Source organism: Homarus americanus, unplaced genomic scaffold (genome assembly GCF_018991925.1).
Source record: "Homarus americanus isolate GMGI-L3 unplaced genomic scaffold, GMGI_Hamer_2.0 scaffold39675, whole genome shotgun sequence".
NCBI classification, from domain to species: domain Eukaryota; kingdom Metazoa; phylum Arthropoda; class Malacostraca; order Decapoda; family Nephropidae; genus Homarus; species Homarus americanus.
In genome coordinates this window covers 5,652,611-5,676,074 of record NW_024736071.1, presented here as the reverse complement: position 1 = coordinate 5,676,074, position 23,464 = coordinate 5,652,611, and the positions used below count along the sequence as shown (strand labels likewise).

The 23,464-nt window shown below is 38.1% G+C and overlaps 1 protein-coding gene across 1 annotated transcript in view; it reads right to left on the bottom strand.

Annotated features, from left to right (window-relative positions):
- Positions 1-6,750: 6,750 nt before the first annotated feature.
- Positions 6,751-23,464, bottom strand: part of LOC121871763 (CD82 antigen-like) — a 43,061-nt gene continuing 26,347 nt past the window's right edge. Inside the window, exons 3-7 of the mRNA XM_042374203.1 lie at positions 17,783-17,884; positions 11,593-11,667; positions 11,248-11,316; positions 10,821-10,949; positions 6,751-8,858 (exon numbers count right to left, since the gene is read on the bottom strand). Of these exons, the coding sequence (XP_042230137.1) occupies positions 8,655-8,858; positions 10,821-10,949; positions 11,248-11,316; positions 11,593-11,667; positions 17,783-17,884 (579 nt within the window). The 3' untranslated portion in view covers positions 6,751-8,654. The remainder of the gene's footprint in view (positions 8,859-10,820; positions 10,950-11,247; positions 11,317-11,592; positions 11,668-17,782; positions 17,885-23,464) is intronic.

The window sequence follows — 23,464 nt, the reverse complement described above, 5'->3', positions numbered from 1 at the left end:
ACCATCAATCTCGGATTAGAAATTGTCTTTGCAAAAAAAACTTTATTACTGTAAATGAATTTTTGAATACCCCATCACCTGCAGTTTTATAAGTCTTTCAGACACAAGATCATCTACAGTTAACAAAAAAATTGTCGTGCCACTTTCCGTACTTTTCATTCTGGAACACAGGATGAATTGTTTAGAAAACCCGAATTTGTCCACCCAATACATACCATGAGTGTCTTGAGGTATTTGTTCATTCCCAGTACCAACAGACCCCACTCACCCTATACCTCAGAGTCAGAATTGGTGGTAAACCCTAACCTGCCACCTCTCATCCTCAATTCCGACAGTGATTAAACCAAGAAATAAATGGCAGTTTTAAGAGCAACTGTGCAGATAAATATGCAAATACTGCAGAGTTTTTCATGTATGAAAATCAAAAAGAACCCTATGATTATCTGTTCCTGGTCGTTTGTGAACTGTATGAAGTCCAATCTCCTGACATGCTTCTAAAATGTCAATGAAAAACCAGATGGAGATTTAACAGTGAAAATATTCAATGGTCCCGTTGTAGTCTATTTTACCCAACCCATCCAAACCTTGAGTACGATCGGTGGATATTTGCAAGATCTCGTGCTCTGGTTGTGTTGATCTACCTGAGAGAAGCCTGAAAGACTAACCTCATGTGAATCGAGGAGAAGGTTCAAGGTACAAAAACTTACTCCAACACTCCCCCTTCAACCTAAAAGAGTGGAGTGCCATCCATAAATAATACAGAGAAGAAAATAGAACTTGTGTGTGCAACTTCTCACAACAAGAGGGAAAGGTCCTCACACAACCACCCAGTGACACGGAGGGCCTGGAACCATGTAACCATCAAGAAGCTGACATGAGGATGATACTCCACTTCAAACATGCAGTTCAGCACGGCCACGACAAAGCATATCTCGCTCACAGTGGACACTATGTCGTGGTTGTCACAATCTTATTCCCCAAACTGTTATAGTCTGAACTATGGGTGACTTTTCACTTGGTAGCATCACAGCCCGGCCCCGAGTTGGGACTTTTCCCTTATTCCGTACACTGACAGGCTCAGACACTACATTGGAATTTGTAGTAGTGGGCATGAAGACAGGTTGGGAAATGTGGAAGCTCTTTCCGGTACTCATGGCTAGTCTGCTCGCAATATTGTGTGATTCCGACTGCTTCACCATGGAATCTGTACCTATGCAGATCACTGAACGTTTCATTGTCCTACTTTACAGTGTCTTTTGTAGCTGCTACAGTAAAACAACCACAGAGGGAGACATTTTCAAAAGGGAGCAGAACCCTCAATAATGTCCCACCTACCCAGGCAGGTCCATTTTAACATGCAAGACTAGCCATTCTTCAGGCAGCTTTCATATGGGGTCAGGCTTCATCAAGAGATTCCTGATCCTACTGACTGGAGATGGATGATCTCATAAGGAGTATGTGCCATTCTGGAAGTCACTTGCAGGTGTCGGTAAAACTGGCTCTCTTCCTAGCACAGTGGATGTACGAAATCGTGCACTGGCAAGTGCAAATGCAACAAAGCGCACTTACACTGCATCTCCTTATGCCACTGTCAAGGTGCTGGTTTTAATGATCTCGCCAAGTATTCTCATTGTATGGTAAGTTTTGACAACCTCCTCCTGTCATAACTTGCCTTGTAGTAACTATGACCTTTCCCAATGTTCATTAGTTTTGTGTAAACAAATATGACCACTTTCACTTGGTGGGGTGCATAGAGTTGGGTCCTCTTCCCACACCCTGGAAACACACTACTTTTTGAAAAAGGATTCAATTTGCAGTCTGACAGTGTGGCTACGTGTTAATCTTTGACTTGCCGATATCACACTAATTCAATAATTTTACACAGGTTGCACTGAAAATTCAACTTTAAACCAAACAACTGTGACTGAAACCACGTGGTTGTGGCTTCCTGACAACTGCGGAGCTATGAAATCTGACAACCGACGCCTGTACCTAGGCTTCTAGGACCAAATATGACCTTTATCATGTGATGGTGACCCTGAATCGTTCCAAAACAGTTCTATTAGGTATCCTCAAAACTATAATAAACGACCTCAAGATCATCAAAATTGTCTGAGCAGTTTCCTGAGGATTGGCATTTAATAGTTTGGGTTATGGAATCTAGGGAACCATTTTGAATTTTTTTTAAATGGCCGCATAATATAAGGGGGTGGCATCCCACAGAGCGTCTGGCATAATACAGAGATGGTCGTCCGCTAAAGGTTCTCCGACTGTTTTTACTAATCATCCCAGAAAACTTTTTTCCGGTTTAACATTTTCCTGCATTCTCCCGTTTGAAGATTTGTATATAATTATAGTATATCCAGCATCATAACCATTATAGTTATGCAATTCTGTATTCTTTTAAAAAGGTTTTTCTATTTAGAAATTAAATAAAACTAAAATACTGTATGTAGGCACAGATGAATTCTATACAAGGATTATAAAAACCTAAGGTATGCTGAAGGAAGCCCGTGTCCTTGGATAAACTAACTCTAGAAGCAAGAAAATCTGCTCTAAAAACCAACGATAGGCGATAGTTACCATTCCATCCCCCCAAGTCCAGAGATGCTACCTCCTAAGTTCCCCCAGACTGGTACTGTACACTCGACCAGCTAGTGCTTAATAATAAAGGGGACCAGGCAGTCATTACATACTAGTTAGGGCCTTCAGGTAGCTAAGCGTCAACCTAGAGTGGCCAATATGAAGTCTGGATAGGGCAATCTCATCCCCATGGTATTTGGGAATAGCATCACATTTAAAAGGGCCTTGGACCCTTTAAGGTTTGCTGGAAGTGCTTATGCTTCTAACCCACACAACTGCATCGACCCACATAAAGCATTTCAGCAGCTTTATATTGAATTATTAACTGGTGATAGGAATAGACTAACTTTAGCTACGACTATAGTTACTGAAATGACAAGCTGGGCATTGGCGCTTCTACACTCCAGGGTTGGGGGTCATCATGAACCTTTGTGAACCCAACTCAACAAAATTACCCTGTTTTCATAAACCCAATCTTACTTAACCATCGAGATTGTGCCCCAAGTTCTAATTAGTCCTGATAATTAGATTAGTTTGGGCTAGGGCCTATTAGAACTGGGCTCAGCTGACATTGCAACTTAATGTTTACTAAGTGGCAGAGTCCTTACCTGTAAAGGACTCTGGCCACTGATGATTCAGTCATTACAAGGCTGGAGCTGACCGCACTGCATCATCCACCACATCCTGCACGGCCACCTCGACATCATCGTCCAGTAGACCCATCCCACTGGTCACTGTAACAAGTGCCGCTACTACTACAACCACTATCATCCTGCAAGGCTCCAGCTTCATCTATTTTCGCCCCTAGGGAACTCGTTTCCTTATATCTTGCAATCGCCTCTTTCACCTTGACTAAGCAGTCAGGGCAATACCAGCAACAGCCTTCATGCTTTATGGCAGTTAGCATCGTCCTATACGTTGCAATGGTCAGGCCTGTATCATCCATATCCGTCATCTCCCGCAGTAGTCACATATCATATCCCTCATGGTTGTTGCTGTTGTGGGAGGGTTGCAGACTGTGTATAGATCCACACCTATTAAAAAAAAAAAAAACTGACATTGTCAGTGGAATTCAAAAGAACCTGTTCTTATGACCACTGAAAGTAGATAAAAATTCATAATCTCAGTAGGTTGTGCAGGGTAACTTGGAAACAATGCTAAAAAACAATTTATTTAAACAATGAGTGACAACACAAGAGATAGTTAATAGTAAAAAAACTAGTGTTCCTATATGGTAACATATGTGCAACTAACACTGGCTATGGTACATACATATTTTACATATATATACAAAAATGTCACTTGTCTATACAGGTAGTTCTGCTATAACGCGATAATTGTGTTCTTGTAAAATATCGTGTTATAGAAAATCGCGTAATAGAAATAACAGGGCTTATGGAGAAAATAGGGTTAGGTGCAGATTACTCGAAATCGAAAAAATTTAGTAGTTAGCCTAACACAAAGGATAGCACAGTCTAAATAAATGTTACATTCATATCTAATAATGAAATCATACAGTAAATGTAACACTTTACCTTGAAAAAATATGAATGTAACTTGATGGGGGAGAAGGGTGATTTTGAGGTTGAAAAAATCGAGCTTCTCTTCAAGTGTTATATCCTTTCTTTTACGATCATCACCGGGAATTCTATCACCAGAACGCTTCTTGTTGATATTCTTCTTTACTATATTCACAGTTAATACAGTGGGGTATGCTATAACGAACGGATTCTACTACGAATATTCCTATAACGAACGGTTTTACCTATAAAATTGAGAATGCTATAACGAACGAAACTCCTACAACGAACATTATTTAATTTTTTTTTTTCTAATTTATTGTTTTTTTATTACAAATATTAATGATATTCTTTATTTCAGGGGTTTAGATGCATCTTTATGCACTTTTTTACAATTTTTACAATTTTATATTATATTTTTCGGTGTTAAGTGGTTGTATTTGGGGGCCTGGAACGGATTAATCCTATAACGAACGAATGCTATAACGAACAAGGTTCTAGAACCAATTAGATTCGTTATAGCATACCCCACTGCCACAAAATTGGAGAAATAGTAAGCAAAAATCGCGTTATAGCAAACAAGCGTTCGCGTTATACAAATATCGTTCCTAATTCATAAATCGCGTTAGAGCAAATTCGCGTTATCAAAACACGCGTTATAGCAGAAATCACTGTACAGATCTAAGAATATTAACATACTGAAAATTAGGTTAAAAATTTTCAACTTTCCCAAATAAATGTATGAATATTAACAAAACAACAATGATAAAGTTATACAGTTAAACCAGAGTTTATGAAACACAAGAGAAATTTCATGAAATTATTTGAACTTTACATATTGTATTTGAAAAGTATTTTACAATTTTTACCTAACACATTTAATCCTTTGATTGGGTGTGTAGGTATAGAAGAGGTAAACAATGATGAAATAGATGAGAAGAAAGTAGTAGCACTTTGGGTACACTTGAAATCCAGTTCAACTGGAATGAAGAGGTTGAAATAAATTGTATATAAACTGCATAGCTTTTAAATTTTCTAACCACCTTGCAAGTTAACACTGCAAAAAATAATATTTACCAATGTCTGAATGTAATTGTTTGACAAACCAATTTACTCCACATTTCATTTTTGCATCTAAGGTTTCTAAGATAATCAAAGGGATTAATTACATGATGACCAGTGTGGTGAGCATAACATCTGTAAGTGCCTTGAGATCAAACATAGCTAAGGTTGTAACACACTGTATTGTGGTGGTTGAGAACATACCTGTACACATACTTTGGGAACACTTGGTTCCAGGTAAGTTAAAGAGCCTGTTATTATACATTTAATTTAGAAAGATCAACATATGTTTTACTTAGTCTATTTGGGCAGACCCAAATGCCATGCTGCAGCCCTAATATCGGTTACTTCCATATTCAGACATAACTGTACATCAAGACAACCATTATGAGTTTTAGTATCTCTGCCACTAACTCTTTCCTTGGTTATATTTCTCTTTATACTGTACTTTCACTGCTTCATTTTTATAAACAGATGCTTTTTTGGCAAAATCTACATAAATTAAAAAAGCTCTGAATATTAGTGACTCCTCTTCCACACCAGGATGTGTAAAAGTAAACAGCAATTTAATTGTTTACATTAGTTTGTGTGGTCACTTTTACACCATAATTAAGATATAAGATCAACACTCAAAAATTATATATATATATATATATATATATATATATATATATATATATATATATATATATATATATATATATATATATATATATATATATATATATATATATATATATATATATATATATATATAGTACAGTGATCTCCCGGTTAACGAATTACCTTCCATAAGATTCTTCACTTTGATTAACGAGCAAACCCTCGGTTAACGAATTCCTTACGAATTTTTCCCAACATGTTTTCGCCTGCATTTGGCTGCCCACCAGCTGTAGTATTAATCCGCCAATACAGTAATCGGTTTTAGGGCTTAAATTCCTTACCATTTAAGTAAATATCAAGAAGGTTGTACTATTCAATAATTTTAAAAGTTTTATTTTAATTTTTTTTTGTCATTTTAACAATTACGTATTGAACATAAGTGAAGTACAGGAAGCTAGTTTTTTGCGCGCCAAACAGCCACTCAACACACCAAGCTTGGCGTCAGTTTGTTTACCAGTTCAGAGGAAGGAACATCTTGTTTGAGACTCTTTAACATAAACGCTTTTTTCTGTTTCCAGTCAAATTATTGGTCATTTTGAAATATATTTTACATATTGACAGTATATAATGCAGTGCAGTGTTGATTTAAAGAAAATAATCTTGAATTACACCAAGTGAACTAAAATTTTATGGGTGAAATGGGGTGACTTCTCTTCCACCCCAATGCCTTCTCTTCTCCCTTCTCCTCCACCCCCATTCTAATTCCCATCATCATCAACCAGGAGCCTTCTGCATGCACACCTCAAAGTAAGTGTACTTTACTGCATTTATTTTTAGTTTGTATGTAATTTTCGGTGAGCTGGAACCAATTACCCAAAAACCCATTGAAAATTGTTTCAGTTAACGAGCAACCTTCTGGAACGAATTGTGCTCATTAACCGAGGGACCACTGTATAGCTAATAATGTACAAAAACACAATCAGAAGTAATTTCAATCTATATACAGTACATGTAGTTTATAAAAATATTACAAAAATATATACATTACATCATTACATGGAAGCAACTTTGTATGAAGACAAAAACAAAAAAATTATATATATATACAGTATATATATTGTAGAGTTTCCATTCTCAGTAACTTTCGCTTTGAAAACTGTACTGATATTTTAAAAGACCAGTGTCCACAGGCCTACCATGATCTCATATGGTGAGCTGATAGATTACAACTGTGGTTCATGAAAGCTGAACAGTCATATTACCACACTAACATTATGGCACAGTCTCCATGGTGTAGTTCCAACAGATAAATAATTCTTGAGCAGCTTGGAATAAAACATAAAAGAACATATTTACGATCAAGGTGGGTAGCTTCAAATGGGCTCGGTGAAAATCCTAGTTGCCAACTTTTCTTAACTTGACCCTGCCCCTTTGTTTCTCTGGCTTCCAGCATACATAAGCATTATCATGACAGTGTTTTCTGATCTAAATTTATGGGAAGAAATTGGCCTTTTCATAATTACTGTATATAATTAGACAATATATATATATATATGTATATAATGAAATATATGATAGCCTTGAATGGCTTGCTACAAAGACATGAAGGGTTATTTAAATTGTTATTTTAGAAACAGATTTAAAATTCCCCTTTTCATTTTGAAATTACTGTAATTTCAATGAAGTTTTTGTAATACAGAACCACACAGTATCTTACATTTCCATCAACATAAAAGACACCATACAGTATTAGCAGCCAATCTAGAAACCTAAATTTACAGTGATCTTACATAAATTTGGTTGATATATTTGGAATCCTTACCCATGAAAACCTGTATTTTTACATATACTGTAGTCATATTTGACCAAGATTTACTCTAACAGTTTTATATTTCTAATCTTGGATATGGAAAGTTCTTGGGATAATCATGACTTTTGATTTGCCAAAATAAATATTTTTACAATAATGGGATACTTTAAGTGTGTAAAATATAACCCATTGAATACAAGATTCAGTTTCATGTTATACATAGTATGTAAACAGTTATAAATGTTAAAAAGATTACTTAAAAAATCCCTTTGCTGTAAAAATATGTTCTTTATAAAATAAAATAGAGACCATATTGACAACGATTTCCAAGAAAACCCGTTTGCAGCGAATCTACATGAATTTCGTTGTAAAAAATGTTCCTATGATGATTAGAAGTGCAGATTTGGATCTTGTATGTATATATCGCCAAGCCGTGGTAGCCATCTCGAATTTCTTCCTTATTGCCGAGTTACAGAATGCCCACCCTTCATTTTTTGGGGTACTTTAGATGTTCCTTTCACAAAATCAAGAGGGTGATTTTGAGTAGTTTTCATGAACACAGAAGCCCCCAAGCCACTGGAGTAATTGCTTTAAAAATCATGCCTTCACAGTTGACAAGAGGAAGAAAGGGGAGGGGCCAAGCAACATATCCACGGATAATTAATCAGCATGCTGAACGAGTCTCTGACGAGTGATAAATTTTCCTTTTATTTAGTATCATTGGCTCCAATTGCAATAAAACAAAAAATCTACACTATCTTTTATGCCAATGCATCATTTCATACCATAAGAAAACCTCAACAAAACCTCCTCTTCCTTCTTGCAATCACTAAAGAGCTCTATGAGAATGGTACTACCTGTCCTTCTATGTACCTTGATCAATGATAATCTATAAACTTTATAGGTTACTGGTGCTCAGTAACTGACCATTACGGTACTTATCATCTTTCTAAATAACAAATTGTCTATGAAGGAACTGGTATGCTACAAAAGCAGCTCAGCTAGTCTACTGTGATAGGAGAACATGGCATGTATAATCCTGCAGGTCACCATATTAGCTCATGGTGGTCCACGGCTCACAGTGAGTACGCTCCTTTCTCATCATGAAGACGTCGCTTGTCTGATGCCCTTTTGTAACCAGCTTTATCTTTAAGTTTGTGGATGATGTGAATGCAGAGGATAATACACATGAGCTGGAGTCCTCCTAAAGCAGCCAGGATAGAGCACCAGATGGCCTTATTGTCATCTAACCAAAATTTGAGTGGTGCTCCACAGCCATTCTGTAAAGAGGGAGGGAGAGAGATTTTTCCATAAGCCTAAACTTCTATCATCTTTGGTGTTACTTATGTCATACTTTGATGCTTTTTGTCAAAGGTTACAATTATTGTAATAGTACTGTAATAGGATTTCTTTACTACAAAATCATTGTTGAACCTTCAAAGCAGTGAATTTTTCACGTACAGCATGTATAGGGTACCTACTGAGATTATATACAGTACAGTACTGCATTGTTATCTGAACTGAATTTATTACAAATATAAGTTGTAACCAGACATTAATTTTGAGAAAAAATGTAAATTATACCTCTGTTAAAATGGTGTAAATTGAAAGGGATAAATAATATTTACTCATTACATAGAATTCAGACTAAATTATCAGTTATAACATTTATTTTTGTTTCTTGAAAAAATATAGTAATTATCCTGCATCCACTAATGCTTTAAGTTCAGAAATGGAAAACCATAAACATAAATTACTTTATTCTCTTCATTACTGATCAGTCTGTTAGCCACTTGGGTGGTTGGTCATACTTTTACTTACTTTTATCCTCTTCGCCACTGATCGGCTCGTTGGCCGCTTGGGCGATCGGTCACGTCTCTGTTACGCACTGTTGGCAAGTACTGGGCATGTACCGGCTCCTGAATGTACCTGAACCTGCTCCAATGTTGGTCAAGTCTGGTCTTGAAAGAGCTCACACTCGGTGCCTGTCTGTAGTATAAGCTAGGCAAGTTCAGGCACTCCAATCTCTCAGGGTAGCTGAGGTGCCGAAGTGCAGGCACCAGTTTGGTGGCCCTCCTTTGAACATTTTCAATCAACTCGGGGACCAGACGGGGTGACAGTACCCTCTTCTCGCAATGGCCCGAGAACTTCAACTCATTGTCAACATACACACCTAGGTCCTTCTCCCATTCAGTCTCAAATAGTGCAGTTTCTTCATTCCACTGGGACATATGATACGTCTCCTTACCGTTGGTATGCCCCAGGTGCATCCTCTTACACTTCGTGACATTGAATCTCAGCAGCCATTTCTTCGACTATGCTGGTCAGGCTCACTGGTCTATAGTTATTTGTGGAGTGACGATCGCCCTTCTTGAAGATAGGACTCACATAAGCCATTTTCTAATCACTGGGGACCTTTTGTTCATCCAGGCATTTACAGAACACAACTCTTTCAGCACTCTGGGATGCGCACTATGTCAGGGCCGGGACTCTTATGGATCTTTAGCTTTGACAGTTACACACTGTTGGCAAGTACTGGGTCCAGAATGAATCTGAACCTTTTGTCAGTGTTGGTTAAATCTGGTCTTGAATGAGCTCACACTTGGTACTATCAAACACTGGCAGATTGTTCCAAGAGTTTACAATTCTTTTTCCGAAAAAGTTGTCCCGACAATTTTCTGAGCTTGCTTCTTCAATCTGAGGCTGCAACCTCTGGTGAGGTGGGCATCCACCTGCTCCAGGTATGAACACTCGACTGAATAGTTTTCTCTGAAGTGTTTATAGACTTCTATTAAATCACCCCTTGCCTGGGACTTGGTCAAAAAATTTTGTGATGCCATATGGCAGAAGGGTCTACATTATGCTTCCAATATCTTCCCGGGTGGTAGTACCTCCCTGTTTGATAGCTGCCTACTACTAAGGACATTCACTTTTTTTTATACAGTACAGTACAGTACTGGTTTCACTCTTACAAGCCCTCTCTAGGAACACAACCATTGGTATAAACAAGGATAACCTGACTAAAAAAATAAAGATAAGATGAGAAAGCCAGGATTGTATGTAAGATTTAAATTGTTAAGAAGAACAAAAGGTTAGGAAAAGAGAAATACAAAATCACAAAATGTTACTGGGAAGGACATGGAGTTAAAGATTTCTGAAAATTGTGTTGCTGGATGGTAATATCAGTCAATCTAGTAAACAATTTATGGATAAGGAAATCTCAGGAATGAAGGGCAAGTTACCTGCTTGAGCTGGTGAGCATCGGTGAAAGTTTCTTTAGTCACCTCTTGGATGGTGTCATAACATGAGTTGCTCAAAGGGTAATTGGTATATGCAAACTCCTTTGGACCATAGAAACCACAACAGTTGAACTGGAATGTCATAAGTTGTTAAAAGTTTACAGTACTGAATGGTATTCCTATATGGACCCAAAGGAAATAGACGCCTCATTACCCAGACACAAATAAAGTACACGGCATCCAGGAGATTGGACCCAATAATCCTTGTACAATTTGGCAATAAAAGAAAAAATAAATTGATATTTCACATAAAAATACAGTAACTATTAATAGCAATAATATTTGTCAACTAATACTGAAAAAGCGGCCAAGAAAATTCAGTAAATGTAAGAATCACATTCATAAAGACTCAGACTTTAAAACAACTCACATTTGTCTGGACGATGTTGCGGGTTCCCTGGTTAACTTCGGCCCATCCATTGATCAGGACATCATCCAGCTGCAGAGAACTTCAGACTACAGTATAACACAAATTTTAGTCACTGAGATGGCAGTAATTTAAATAACCTGGGTAATTTTCAGTCACCTTGGCCATTACAAATGATAATAACACCAATCAGTACTGAACACTAAATCACTTCCTTCAAAATCTCTTTGTTCATAACTTTCAATATAAAACATTTTAAATAATATTAATAATAAAGGAATATTGGATTGATCTTCTATCAAATGTTTTAGGACTAAACATACTTCCCCACACAAGTGACAGACTTACCCTCAGCTGGAGGAGATTAAGAGCGACGATGCCACCAATTTCTCCTGCCACTGCGAGGATCAGCATCATAAGGTACTGCAACAAACATGAGACTTGTAAACAATACCAAGATATCACAAGCAATATACTGTACCTACTATAGCGTCTGTTATAGTGAATTATTTTCATATGTTACAAGTTAGACCTCATCACCACCTAGAATATTATTCTTCTGGTAGTTTTCTGATTTTCAACTCATGATATCTTGGTTATGGGTAAAATGCCAAAAAAGTGTGATGGTGAATGTCTGTGAGGCTGCTGTGATGGTGTATGTCTGTGAGTGTGTGTGGCTGCTGTGATGGTGTATGTCTGTGAGTGTGTGTGGCTGCTGTGATGGTGTATGTCTGTGAGTGTGTGTGGCTGCTGTGATGGTGTATGTCTGTGAGTGTGTGTGGCTGCTGTGATGGTGTATGTCTGTGAGTGTGTGTGGCTGCTGTAACAGTGTATGTCTGTGAGGGTGTGTGAACTGCTGTGTAACAGTGTATGTCTGTGAGGGTGTGTGAGGAGGCTGCTGTAACAGTGTATGTCTGTGAGGGTGTGTGAGGCTGCTGTAACAGTGTATGTCTGTGAGGTGTGTGAGCTGCTGTAACAGTGTATGTCTGTGAGGCTGCTGTGATGGTGTATGTCTGTGAGTGTGTGTGGCTGCTGTGATGGTGTATGTCTGTGAGGGTGTGTGAGGCTGCTGTAACAGTGTATGTCTGTGAGGGTGTGTGAGGCTGCTGTAACAGTGTATGTCTGTGAGAGTGTGTGAGGCTGCTGTAACAGTGTATGTCTGTGAGTGTGTGAGGCTGCTGTAACAGTGTATGTCTGTGAGGGTGTGTGAGGCTGCTGTAACAGTGTATGTCTGTGAGAGTGTACAGTATGTCTGTGAGGCTGTTTTGACGGTGTATCATGCATGCCTGTGAGAGCTGTTTTTAACATGATTTTCCTGGTGTGTCCCACCAAACATGGCGTTCCTTTCTGTGACGTAGTACAAGTGTCAGTGCTCGAAGGTTAATATATATACACACACACACAGAGTATTACCCCGCTTTACGCATTTTTTTTTTACGCGTTTCCACGTTTACACGGTACCCTGCCAGACCCGGAATGCTCACTTTACGCGGTGCATCTACTCATATACACAGGAAGTGGCGCGGGCAGGGTGCGCACAAGGTCGCCCAGTCATCAAAACATTACTGAGTTCTTCGCCCACCACCCACCACAGCTGGCCCAAGTTAGTGATAGTGAGGATATGGACTTATATGGACTTTGAGGGGTTTGACAAAGAGGCCCTGCAAGCCTCTGTGGTGGATAGTGATACAAGTGATACAAGTGATACAGGTGAGGGCCAATAATCTGCCCTCTGCCTCGGAACCAACCTCCCATCCCCGTGTGCCCAGCCATCTTTTCTACTAATGTAAGTGTTAAAAACCTAATATAATTGATATTTCTCTTAATTATTAATTGTGTGTGCATACCATCATAAAATTAAGAAGTTATTTTTACTGCAACGTAGGTATTGTGTCTGAAAAAGTGGAGTTTGGGGGTCTGCCCGGTCTCTATTTCAATTAATCCCATATGTTCTGTTGTTCACTTTACGTGTTTCCCGCTTTACGCGGGCCTCCGTGGGTTTAATTGATCAATTGACAGCGTAAAGTGAGGTTTCACTATATATATATATATATATATATATATATATATATATATATATATATATATATACAGGGTGTCCCATAAGTTTCCATACATATGGTTTTTAACATTGGATTGGTCGGCGTGGTCCTGTGGAGTGGCCTCCCAGATCCCCAGACCTTACCCCACTTGATTTTTACCTTTGGGGGCATTTGAAGGCCATGGTGTATCTGGAAAAGATACAAAACATAAATCATCTCAAGCAACGTATCACCAACGCCATTACAAGCATAACTCCAGCTGTGCTTGAAAGTGTTCTTCAGCAGTGGAGGACACACATTGAAGAGTGTTTTCAACAGAATGGTAGTCATGTAGAGCATATTATATAAATAAAAATGGATTTTCATATAAAAAGGTTTATTTTTCCTATGTATTGAAATTTATGGGACACCCTGTATGTATGTATATATATATATATATATATATATATATATATATATATATATATATATATATATATATATATATATATATATATATATATATATATATATATATTGTTACGACCGTGTCGTATTTTTTTTATATAACATGCTTCCATGTTGTTCCATATTATTCCTGTAATGATGTGTTGTATTTACAATTATATAATCTAGTCACCTTACCCTATGCTGTTAAGGTTTTATCTGTTATTATTTGTTCAAACCCATTTAGTATTGTAACCAGCATTCTTTGTTTCTAAACGACCATCTGCATCGTTAAACGACCCACCGGCGGGTCGCGTGGCGGGAGCCGACCTTATATATAGGACCCACCAACTGACGGAGTTAGTTCAGTCCTCCTGTCAAACAGTTCACATCCTTTGAGTCACCCTCGTCACCTGTTACTTCTACTTAATTTATTTGTGTTGTTACTGTCGCCACCAATGTGGTATATCTATGTGAGTACCTATTTATGTCTTTATTTGTGTCCATCAGTGCTTGCTTAGTTACGTTAGGTAATTCAGTGTTTCACGTTAGTTAATTTCAGTGTTAGTTTTTATATGTTTATGCAGTGTTAACGTAATTCATTGCTTTATTTTTATTCTTTTGACATGCATGCATGTATATATGCATGCATACATGTATACATACATACATACAACGTGGTAACTTTATATGATATAGATAAGGCTCCATATGTTTTGTGCACACTTCGCCAATTACACACAAGCTATTGATGAGCTTCCAACGCCGGGGTTTCTTAGCAAGTCACGGGTGTTTTAATATTCGTGAATATCTTATGCATATGTAATACCTTTAAGTGCACGAATACATAAATATGTGATCATTATAAAATATACTTTGAATATCAATAATGTAGCACCAGGTAGGGGGGGGGGGGTATTAACGCGGGTAAAGTATAGCTGTGTAATGGCTAACAACCTGCAATATTACGAGGCCGTCGACTTTCACGAGTGTAGTATTCACTCGAATGTAATCGAACAGAGAATAACTTGCACTTTCACTTGATATTTTAGGAAAGTTTGTTGCCTCTCTCTGTTGAGGAAGCTGCTTTGTCATCGGCTGTAAAATGCTACGCACGGAGATAAAATATAATTATTACACGTCTCGCATTCTCTCCACTATTACATGGTGCACACACGTGTTGTGGTTTTGAATGATAAACCAGCTTGACAAAATAGATCGTAGAATTTTAATTTAAAGTCAACATTGAGACGTAAATATCTTTCTGGATGAATTGTTTCTGGTTACGAACTTCACGATGAAACTAACTCGCCAGGAAAGGTCAGTTTGGTAAGAAAAAAACAAACTAAACCAAATATAATCTTTAATTGACTGCGAGTTTACAAAAATCAAAATGTGAAACTTTATTAACAATACTGTATATATCGAGTAATGTTCTTATTATAAATATACCCTAAGTTACAGTTCTGACGCTTATAGAGGAATATACTCCCATGGCATTCACAAAGAAAGCTTGAAATGATCTGTGATTGGGCGAAACATACTGTAAATCGGCGAAAAGGATGGAAATAGTGTAGTGAACGAGTCTACCATCACGACATTTTGACTGTCATAACGGACGGCTGACAGCGTGGCTGGTGCATCTGGCCTAGTCCATTATTTTGTAGTTGTTACTAAGAGGCAGTTGGGTAATTAACTTAGAGTTGTAGCTTCATAGTTTTGTAATATTGTTGGACTAGTGTATATTACTAACTTTGCTACGCGCTTAAAAACTTTTGTTGAAGAGCAGTAATATTATAATTACCCCGTTGGTAACGGGACAGTTCACACAATTACCAGGCGAGTCACAGTGTATCAGGGAGTACCTGCTGTGTGTGGTGACGCCCTTCCGTTACACGCGGGTAGTGGCAGGTGCATTACCACGGTGACCACCCTAAAATGTACCCATTATCACCACCCTCCATTGCTTATACACCTACACAAAATACATGACCAAACTGAATAAAAGTGGAAGACGTAAGAATACTCGAAACCGAGCCAGATTTAATAAGACACAAAACCATAAACAAGCTTGGAGTTTATCACAAATAAATTTTTTTTCCATTCCCAGTTACAGTATTATTATCCTAGCTGAGTTCACTCCTCGATTATACTCATGGTCATTTATGCAAAACGTTTACGGCATGATTATCAAGAATAACAAAGCTTAATGTCCCGATAGGACACAAGAGATCAAAACAAGGGTCAGGCCGTGGATATAACCCTTGTTTTGATCAGTCCCCAAGCGGTGCCTTAACGAGGATATAACTAATAAAGAATTACACAATGTTAACATCCCCACTAGTAACTCTTCAGACAAGACACAAGAGGACAAATCTCGGTGACGTTCAAAATCCTACTTTTTCGTGATGTCAGGGACCACCAACACAAAAGGACACAACTTTGTTCTCCAGGGTGACATGCTCCTTCGACATGGCCACCTCTAGTTGGGGTGGCCAATGAGTAAATTAGGTAGATACACAGCCGAGTCATACATACAAACAGCCTGTTCATAAAATATACAGTAATGGACTCCGGTTGGTCTACAGTCGCCAAATACTGTCTCCATCATACTCGAGTTACTCGGCTACAACAGACAATTTCCGCATAGTATTAAACCTTTTGTAAATTTTCTTACCGCCGATCTTTTTTCTTGACAAACCCTCCTGTCATATTAAACTCTTTACCCTGACATAAAAACATAGCCAATAGCCACACGGTGTTAAAGCTACACGGTTTTGTCCGTGATTTTATTTTACGTATGGGGGTGAAGTAGCCGAAGATCCTGTAGGGCAGGGTCTTTCTATGGTTGAGGGGGCGAAGCCGAAGCCAACGGTTCACTTGTTCGAAGGTTTATCCTTATCTTTTTTTTATTTTTTTACTTTTTTTATTTACGGGTATTAGCCCACCAGGACACAGGTCACCGACCCACATCAGGGCCCGAGGGGCGAAAACGTGATGATGATAATAATAATAATAATAAATAATAATAATTCAGATAAGTAAAATTTATAATAAAAAATACAAAAATAAAATAATAATGTTAACAATAATAATAATTATAATAAGGAACCATAAAGAAATTAAATAAAAAGATCATTAGTGAGAAACGATATATGTATGTTGTGTTGTCAATAACAAGAGAAACAATTGAGACCCTGCAATTGTGTGTAAATGAGGCAGAAAGTCAGATCAACAACCTGGGACTTAGTCACAATTTTTGCAATGCCATATGGCAGCAGGGTCTACCATTAGACAACACATTATGCTTCCAATATCTTCCCAGGCGGTAGTACCTCCCTGTTAAGTTCTTGAAGTCTTTGTGTGATTTCAAGCATATATTCACATCCCTGCTACTCCTATATGATGTATAATAAGCTGTAGGCACTGTATGAATTCCACGTCTAAATAACTTTTTAAAAAATCCAGTGGTTTGACCGATTGTACAGTTGAGGAACGGGTGTTATTATTGGAGTCAGGCGTGGGCCACACTTGGGTACAACCTGGTCTGGCAAAATCTTGTTCTTTCTTCACGTTGCCACACACCACTACATGCGTAAGGTAGGTTAGTTGTACAGTACGTTACGTGACTCATTATATAAACCGGGAAGGGCGTGGCCCCGCTGTCACAGAAGTGCTTCACTAACTATGGTTTGGTTACGATGATAATATTGTTACGTCACAGTGATGGCGAGTTGCTGACGTGTGTGTGTGTGTGTAGTCATGGGTCGGGAAGCATGACCAGACAAGACAGTGGATAGGGGAGCAGTGGCGCTGAGAACGTTTAGAATAAAGGAGTTTGGTCAGCAACCCTCGGATATGAGGACGGTACTCTGAATATAGACACTGCACGAAACTACGACAGTTCATACACAAAGGAAGAAAATTTACACTACCTGATGAGCGTAGAACACTGAGCAGAACATGAAAATTATATGCATTTAAAAAAAAATAAAACCAAAATAAAAATAACAACCTCACCCTTCTCTTCTCACCAGACGGTAAAAAGAGAACCTGGAGAGGCTACTCACCAGACGCAGAACACACAGCATCTCGGAGGCGCCGGCCACCCAGCCCACCAACCCACTCATGAAGAAGAGGAAGCCCACGCCCAGCACGCTGTACGTGAAGATCTGCAACATAAAGGTACATGGTTATTGATGACAACACTGTATTACTGTACCAGTGCTGAAGGTGTCGGGAATTAAAATATATTCTTGGAGGGGGAGGGTGGCAGCCTGTACTGGCAGTAAGATGGGGCTGTTAAACTTACACTTTTCTTCCTATTTTCTCTTTTTCACCACAAAACCTACTTTGTCTTTTATCTCCTCCAGCAGCAGCAACAACAATAATTAGCTCCAACTCGCAATGCAAATAATTAATAAAAATAAGATTTGCAGTAAATATATTCCCAAGTATTTTAGATTTCTTTAATAAATATATTCAAAATTCGAGTAATGTAACAATTTAACGAATAAGTTTCCTGTACAGTATAAATAAAGTTAAACTAATTTAAACAAAAATAATGCATTTTTATACGAAGCACAACTTATAACATTTAGTGAGGAAATGTGTATTAAATTTCTCCAGTGTACCGTAGGTATAGCAGTGCCCTGTAGGTGAACAGTATATTTCTTGTGACCACCGGAAGATTTTTTCCTCTTGCAACACCCTAAGATTAACAATCCCAACCTAACCGAACCTGCCCAGGTAACGTTAGCGTGTTTAATCACCAGGTGAAATAAGCTGGGTGATCAGTTTCCTTTAAGACTCGTTTACACTACGGCTAATATGTCGGCCGATAAATGGGTGATAAAGACGTTGAATTATCATTGATTTATCTTTGAAAGAATTGACAGACCAGTTCACGAGTTATTTATTTTTTTGTTCAGACGAAGAACTATTATTGTTGTGGGCTGCAGCAACTACATTTAAAACAGACGAAGATGTCACAGAAACAACACTATTTTGTCATAGAAATTTATTTTTCTGCCTCATTTCTTCAATTATGTAGTTTTCTTTATTACTAAATGCTGTTGAAACCTTTCGAGTTACCCATGATATGGGGGAAACGGCTGCTCTTGTTGATATCAAGTACTTGCATAATTCTCCGTTTGTCATTAACAATGATAAAACCTCAAAATAAATTGATGATAGAGGCAGTTTCTCCTCAAAGTCGTGCCAAATGTAACATATATTTTTCACTTCTGCTGTGACCGCTATGAGGTTACACGTATGGAAGAACTCAGAGACCACACGGAACAGGAAAGTATAAACTATAAAGCTTTATGGGGTTAGTAACCATTACAAAACACCTGTCTAGCAGGTTTTTTGCTGTTCGTTCTTTCATAGAAACGAAGTGTTTTTGTGGCATTATTGCATAAATCACCAGGTATTGAATTTTGAGACTTATGGTTGCAATCAATAGTTTTGACAATTCTAAGACACGATTCTCCTATGATGTTTCCTTCGCTAATGACAATATGCCGGGGCCTCCAGAATGACAGAGCCCCCCCCCCCCCAGTTCGGAGGTCAGGCGAGGTCATTTGCGAAGGAAATTCATAGGAGAAAGGTGTCTGAGAATTGTCTAAACTATTGATTGCAACCATAAAATTCTCAAAATTTAATACAGGGTTATTTATGCAAATTTACTTTTTTGTCACCTCTGACTTCTAGTTGACGTAGTTTAGAGGATTTATTTTTAGATTAGTAGCTGTTCACACGCGCGCTCGTATCCACTTTTTTTGTGTGTGTGATTTGTTCTCGTAATATAAGACATCGTATGTATGTATTTATTTATTTATTTATTTATTTATTTGAAATCTTGGTGCAATTTCCATTTCGCTTTGAATGCCTTCTGTGCCGAAATGTAAGTAAGCTTTAGTTACAAGCATTCTCAGTTATATCTCACACGTTCTCGTAGGTTTAGAAAGTTGATAGAAACGCTCACTAACACTGTACTTCGACAAGTCAAGTCTGATCTACACGCACCTTGTTATTACGACGCATTCACACATTTATCTTCATGTTATTCCTGAAAACAAAGTCATGGGGTTTCACACGTCAATATACTGTATCTCAACTGCCCTCAATTGCGTTTGTCATATATTCAAAAAATAATACGTAATACGGGACATGAGGCACTAAACTTAGATCCTTGCTTAAAAAAAAATGAGTGATAGGTTATGTGAATCTTGTCATTTCTAAGTTACGGAAAGTGACAGACAAGGCAGAGAAACTCGGTATCACCAGCCACCACACACACACACACACACACATGGCCCTGGACGTTTTAAGAAAATTTCGGTGCTGACACTTGTTACCAGAGTGTTTAAGCATTCGTTCACACCATAAGACAGTGCGGGAGAGGAACACCCAGCAGTCAATTGTACTTACACGCAATAATCAAGATATGGTAGTGTGGACACCTGTAGTAAACCAAACCCATCAAGGTTTCAAGAAACTAAGAGGCGTATGAACAATGTACATTCATGTCTTTAATATTCCATGGACAGCCAAACACAGTCCAACTACTTTTCTGAGTCCCGCTAGTATATACGCCTGACGAGTCCGTCCCGTAGTCAGACACTATGAAATCCTGTTGTACAATTTTGAGTGATATTCTAAAAGTTGACACAAACATTTTGGATGGACATAAGCATATACAGTAAGATGTGTATGTTTCAGTATGGGTCAAGTCAGATGGTATGTTCAGTTCTTATTGTCTTTGAAACTCTGAAAGCTAATATTTTGCAATCATTAAGTCCAGACACACACCGTGACAACTGACAGTGGATCCCGTTGGCCTTCTAAGAACATTGTGGATACAACACTAGAGTATTTTTGGTATATAATTACATGGAGGCAATGTGACCCGTACTGCACACTTGACCACTTTATTTCCCCAATTGTAAAGCCGAGTGGACGAGGGGTGGACCGGCAACTATCGGTCAGGGGGCCGAGTACATAAAGTACTCTCAGAGCACTGTATGTACTCGGGGCCCGCACCACTTTCTCAACCTATTAAATATCCCTCACACAATATACTTTGGCTACTTTATTGACCCAAAATGTATTTTTTTTCTTCAAAACAATTCGAAAAAAAACCCTAAGTAACAATAACATTTAGTTGTTTTTACGTCCAGCTAAGTTTCGAACTGGTGACCAGATCTCACAACCCTCTGTGTACTACGTCACTGTACAAGATAATATGACTTAATGGAGGATAATGCAATGGAATGCCACTAAATTTTTTCTTACGCAACAGACGTACAGAAGGTGTCTACAATTTTCCCTCCCCACCCACACACTTTTCTCACAAAGGTGTTACGGAGTGGGAAGGTAAGGTGGAGAACGAGTGTGACGGAGGATGTAGTCAACAGAGACTCTTACTGAAAGTGACAACTTTTACCGTGGGATGAGTGAAGGTGTGGCGTGTCTGCAGTACCACACCTTTATGACGCGCCATTTTCTCATTAGACCGCACATACTACTGGAAAGTGAACACGTTCACGCCCGTCACTGGGATAAAGTTTAATTATTTAGTTCTCATGGCTAATACTAACACAGGTATAATCATTCCATTATTATTAAGTAATTTTAAACTTAGTAAATTACGAAAATCACTGACACTAAACTCTCATTTCAGTATGTGAACTTTCCTTTTTAACTGGTCGTTCGACCAAAACCAGATCAGACTGTCACCTGAATCATTCAACCACATTCACCTCAGTTACGTGTTGGGGAAACCTTGTAGTGGTCAAGTGTTACACTGCATCTCTTACCTCAAGTTGCAGATTTAGCTGAAGCACGATGATCTGCCTTTCCTTCATTAGACTTTCAGATAAAGAAAACCATTTTTAACAGAGCTTGTTCGCGCAACGGCTTGGTAATTACTATGGTCACTTCAGTTAGCAAAATAACCTGAACAATCTCGCCATAACCACTTAATACACTGTAGTTTACTTCGTTATATTTTATTGGTACACAAATATATGTGAATAATGGGATTTACTTCCGGTGTACTACGATACAGCAGACGGCGGAGTAAACATCTATAGGAGTCTTGACTGTTAGGGGAAATACATATTTTGTGGAAGGCGATATGATGAATCTTTTTTTATGAGTTAATTATAAAGAATGACCTTACTTGTTTTACTGTATGTCAAACTGTTTTTAGGTTCATGTTGTAGTTATATTGTTCTCAAAATGTTCCTGCAATCTAACGCATAAAAAAAAATAAAAAATAAATATATATAGATAGATAGATAGATATAGAAAATCACATGACATAGTTAATTAAAACTGTTGCCAAGAAGTACTGTACACAAGTGAGGTAAACAGTTCACCTCAAGGCTACAAATAAATTGAAGTCCCCGAACCTACAGGAAACATTCCGTGTTTAGTGGTCAATAAGGTCATAATTTTTTAAGTTATGTTGATTGTAAGGATTTACTGTGTAATTATTTGAAGTGATTGTTTATATCCATCACAACAATTATTAAAATACCACAGTTCGTTTTTGCCTTTCACTAACAATTTATAAGTACTGTACTGTACTTGTAAGGAATATTTATGCTACCTGGTGCTTGGGTAGTGGCGGCCAGTAATAACGATTTTGTCAATATCCTGCACCAAAATGCCAGGGCGTGGGGTCGGCTGGCTTCAGTTCTGACCCCCGAGTATCGCTGCCTCCAGTCATACCTCCTTAGATACAACGCACTAAATACTAAGTCTTGAGTGTACATGAACTTGGGGTGCCCCGAGCATGAACCATTAGCACAAAGAAAGACGCAAGTGTTGTAACAGGTGTACAAGGGTAATTGAAAAAAAAAAAAAAAACTTCAGCTGAGTTAGCCTCACACTATCTCGCAATAGTTCACCTGTAAAGAATATTAAGACGACGGAAAACTGAATAATATATTAAATGAAACTAAAAATAATCAGCAGGATCTCACTGGCATGCATGGGCAAAGAACACTACTATCATCCCCACAGCAACTCCTCCTCCAAGCATAGTGTCCTGTGGTGTTAATTTTGTGACGGCGCGACAGCAGCTTTCATACAACTACTGTACCAGGAATCAGGCCCAAACCCAAGGGAGGAAAAACCTCTTAACAGGTCCACTAGCGAGGTAATTTATTTTTTTTCCTATCCTTTAATCATTTTCGGTGTTTTCTACTAGTTTTCTAAAAAATATTGGTGTTTTCGAAATTAAAGTGTACAGTAAAACTACGTCATATAAAAAAACAGTTGCCGTTCATCAAACTGAAAAGTTCCAGCTCCAGAAATTAGTGTAAGTAGGCAAGAAAATGTTCTGTTTTCTAATATTTTGTTACTATAACACTAATTCAAACTGCCCAAGAAGAAACTGTACTCGAGGTTAAAAACATCTGATCACATTCCTTGCTTTATACTGTAATGAGCTTTCGGATAACTACTTGCTCTATTATCACCCAGAAGAGATCGGCACAGCGTTTTGTATACAGTATAAACTTTCAGTTTTGAAAGGAGATATAATTAGGTACAATTCTTTCAAGGTCTGTAGCGTTTCTGTAAATACATCTCTGGTCATTCGACGAGTCATACGTGAACAAAATGCTGTCAGCAACGTTTACACCACCACAATACCAGCTGGTGACATTACAAAAATGCATTGTTTAACACTAGCAAACTGGGCGAGATAAACAATACAGAAATTCTTATTTCAACTT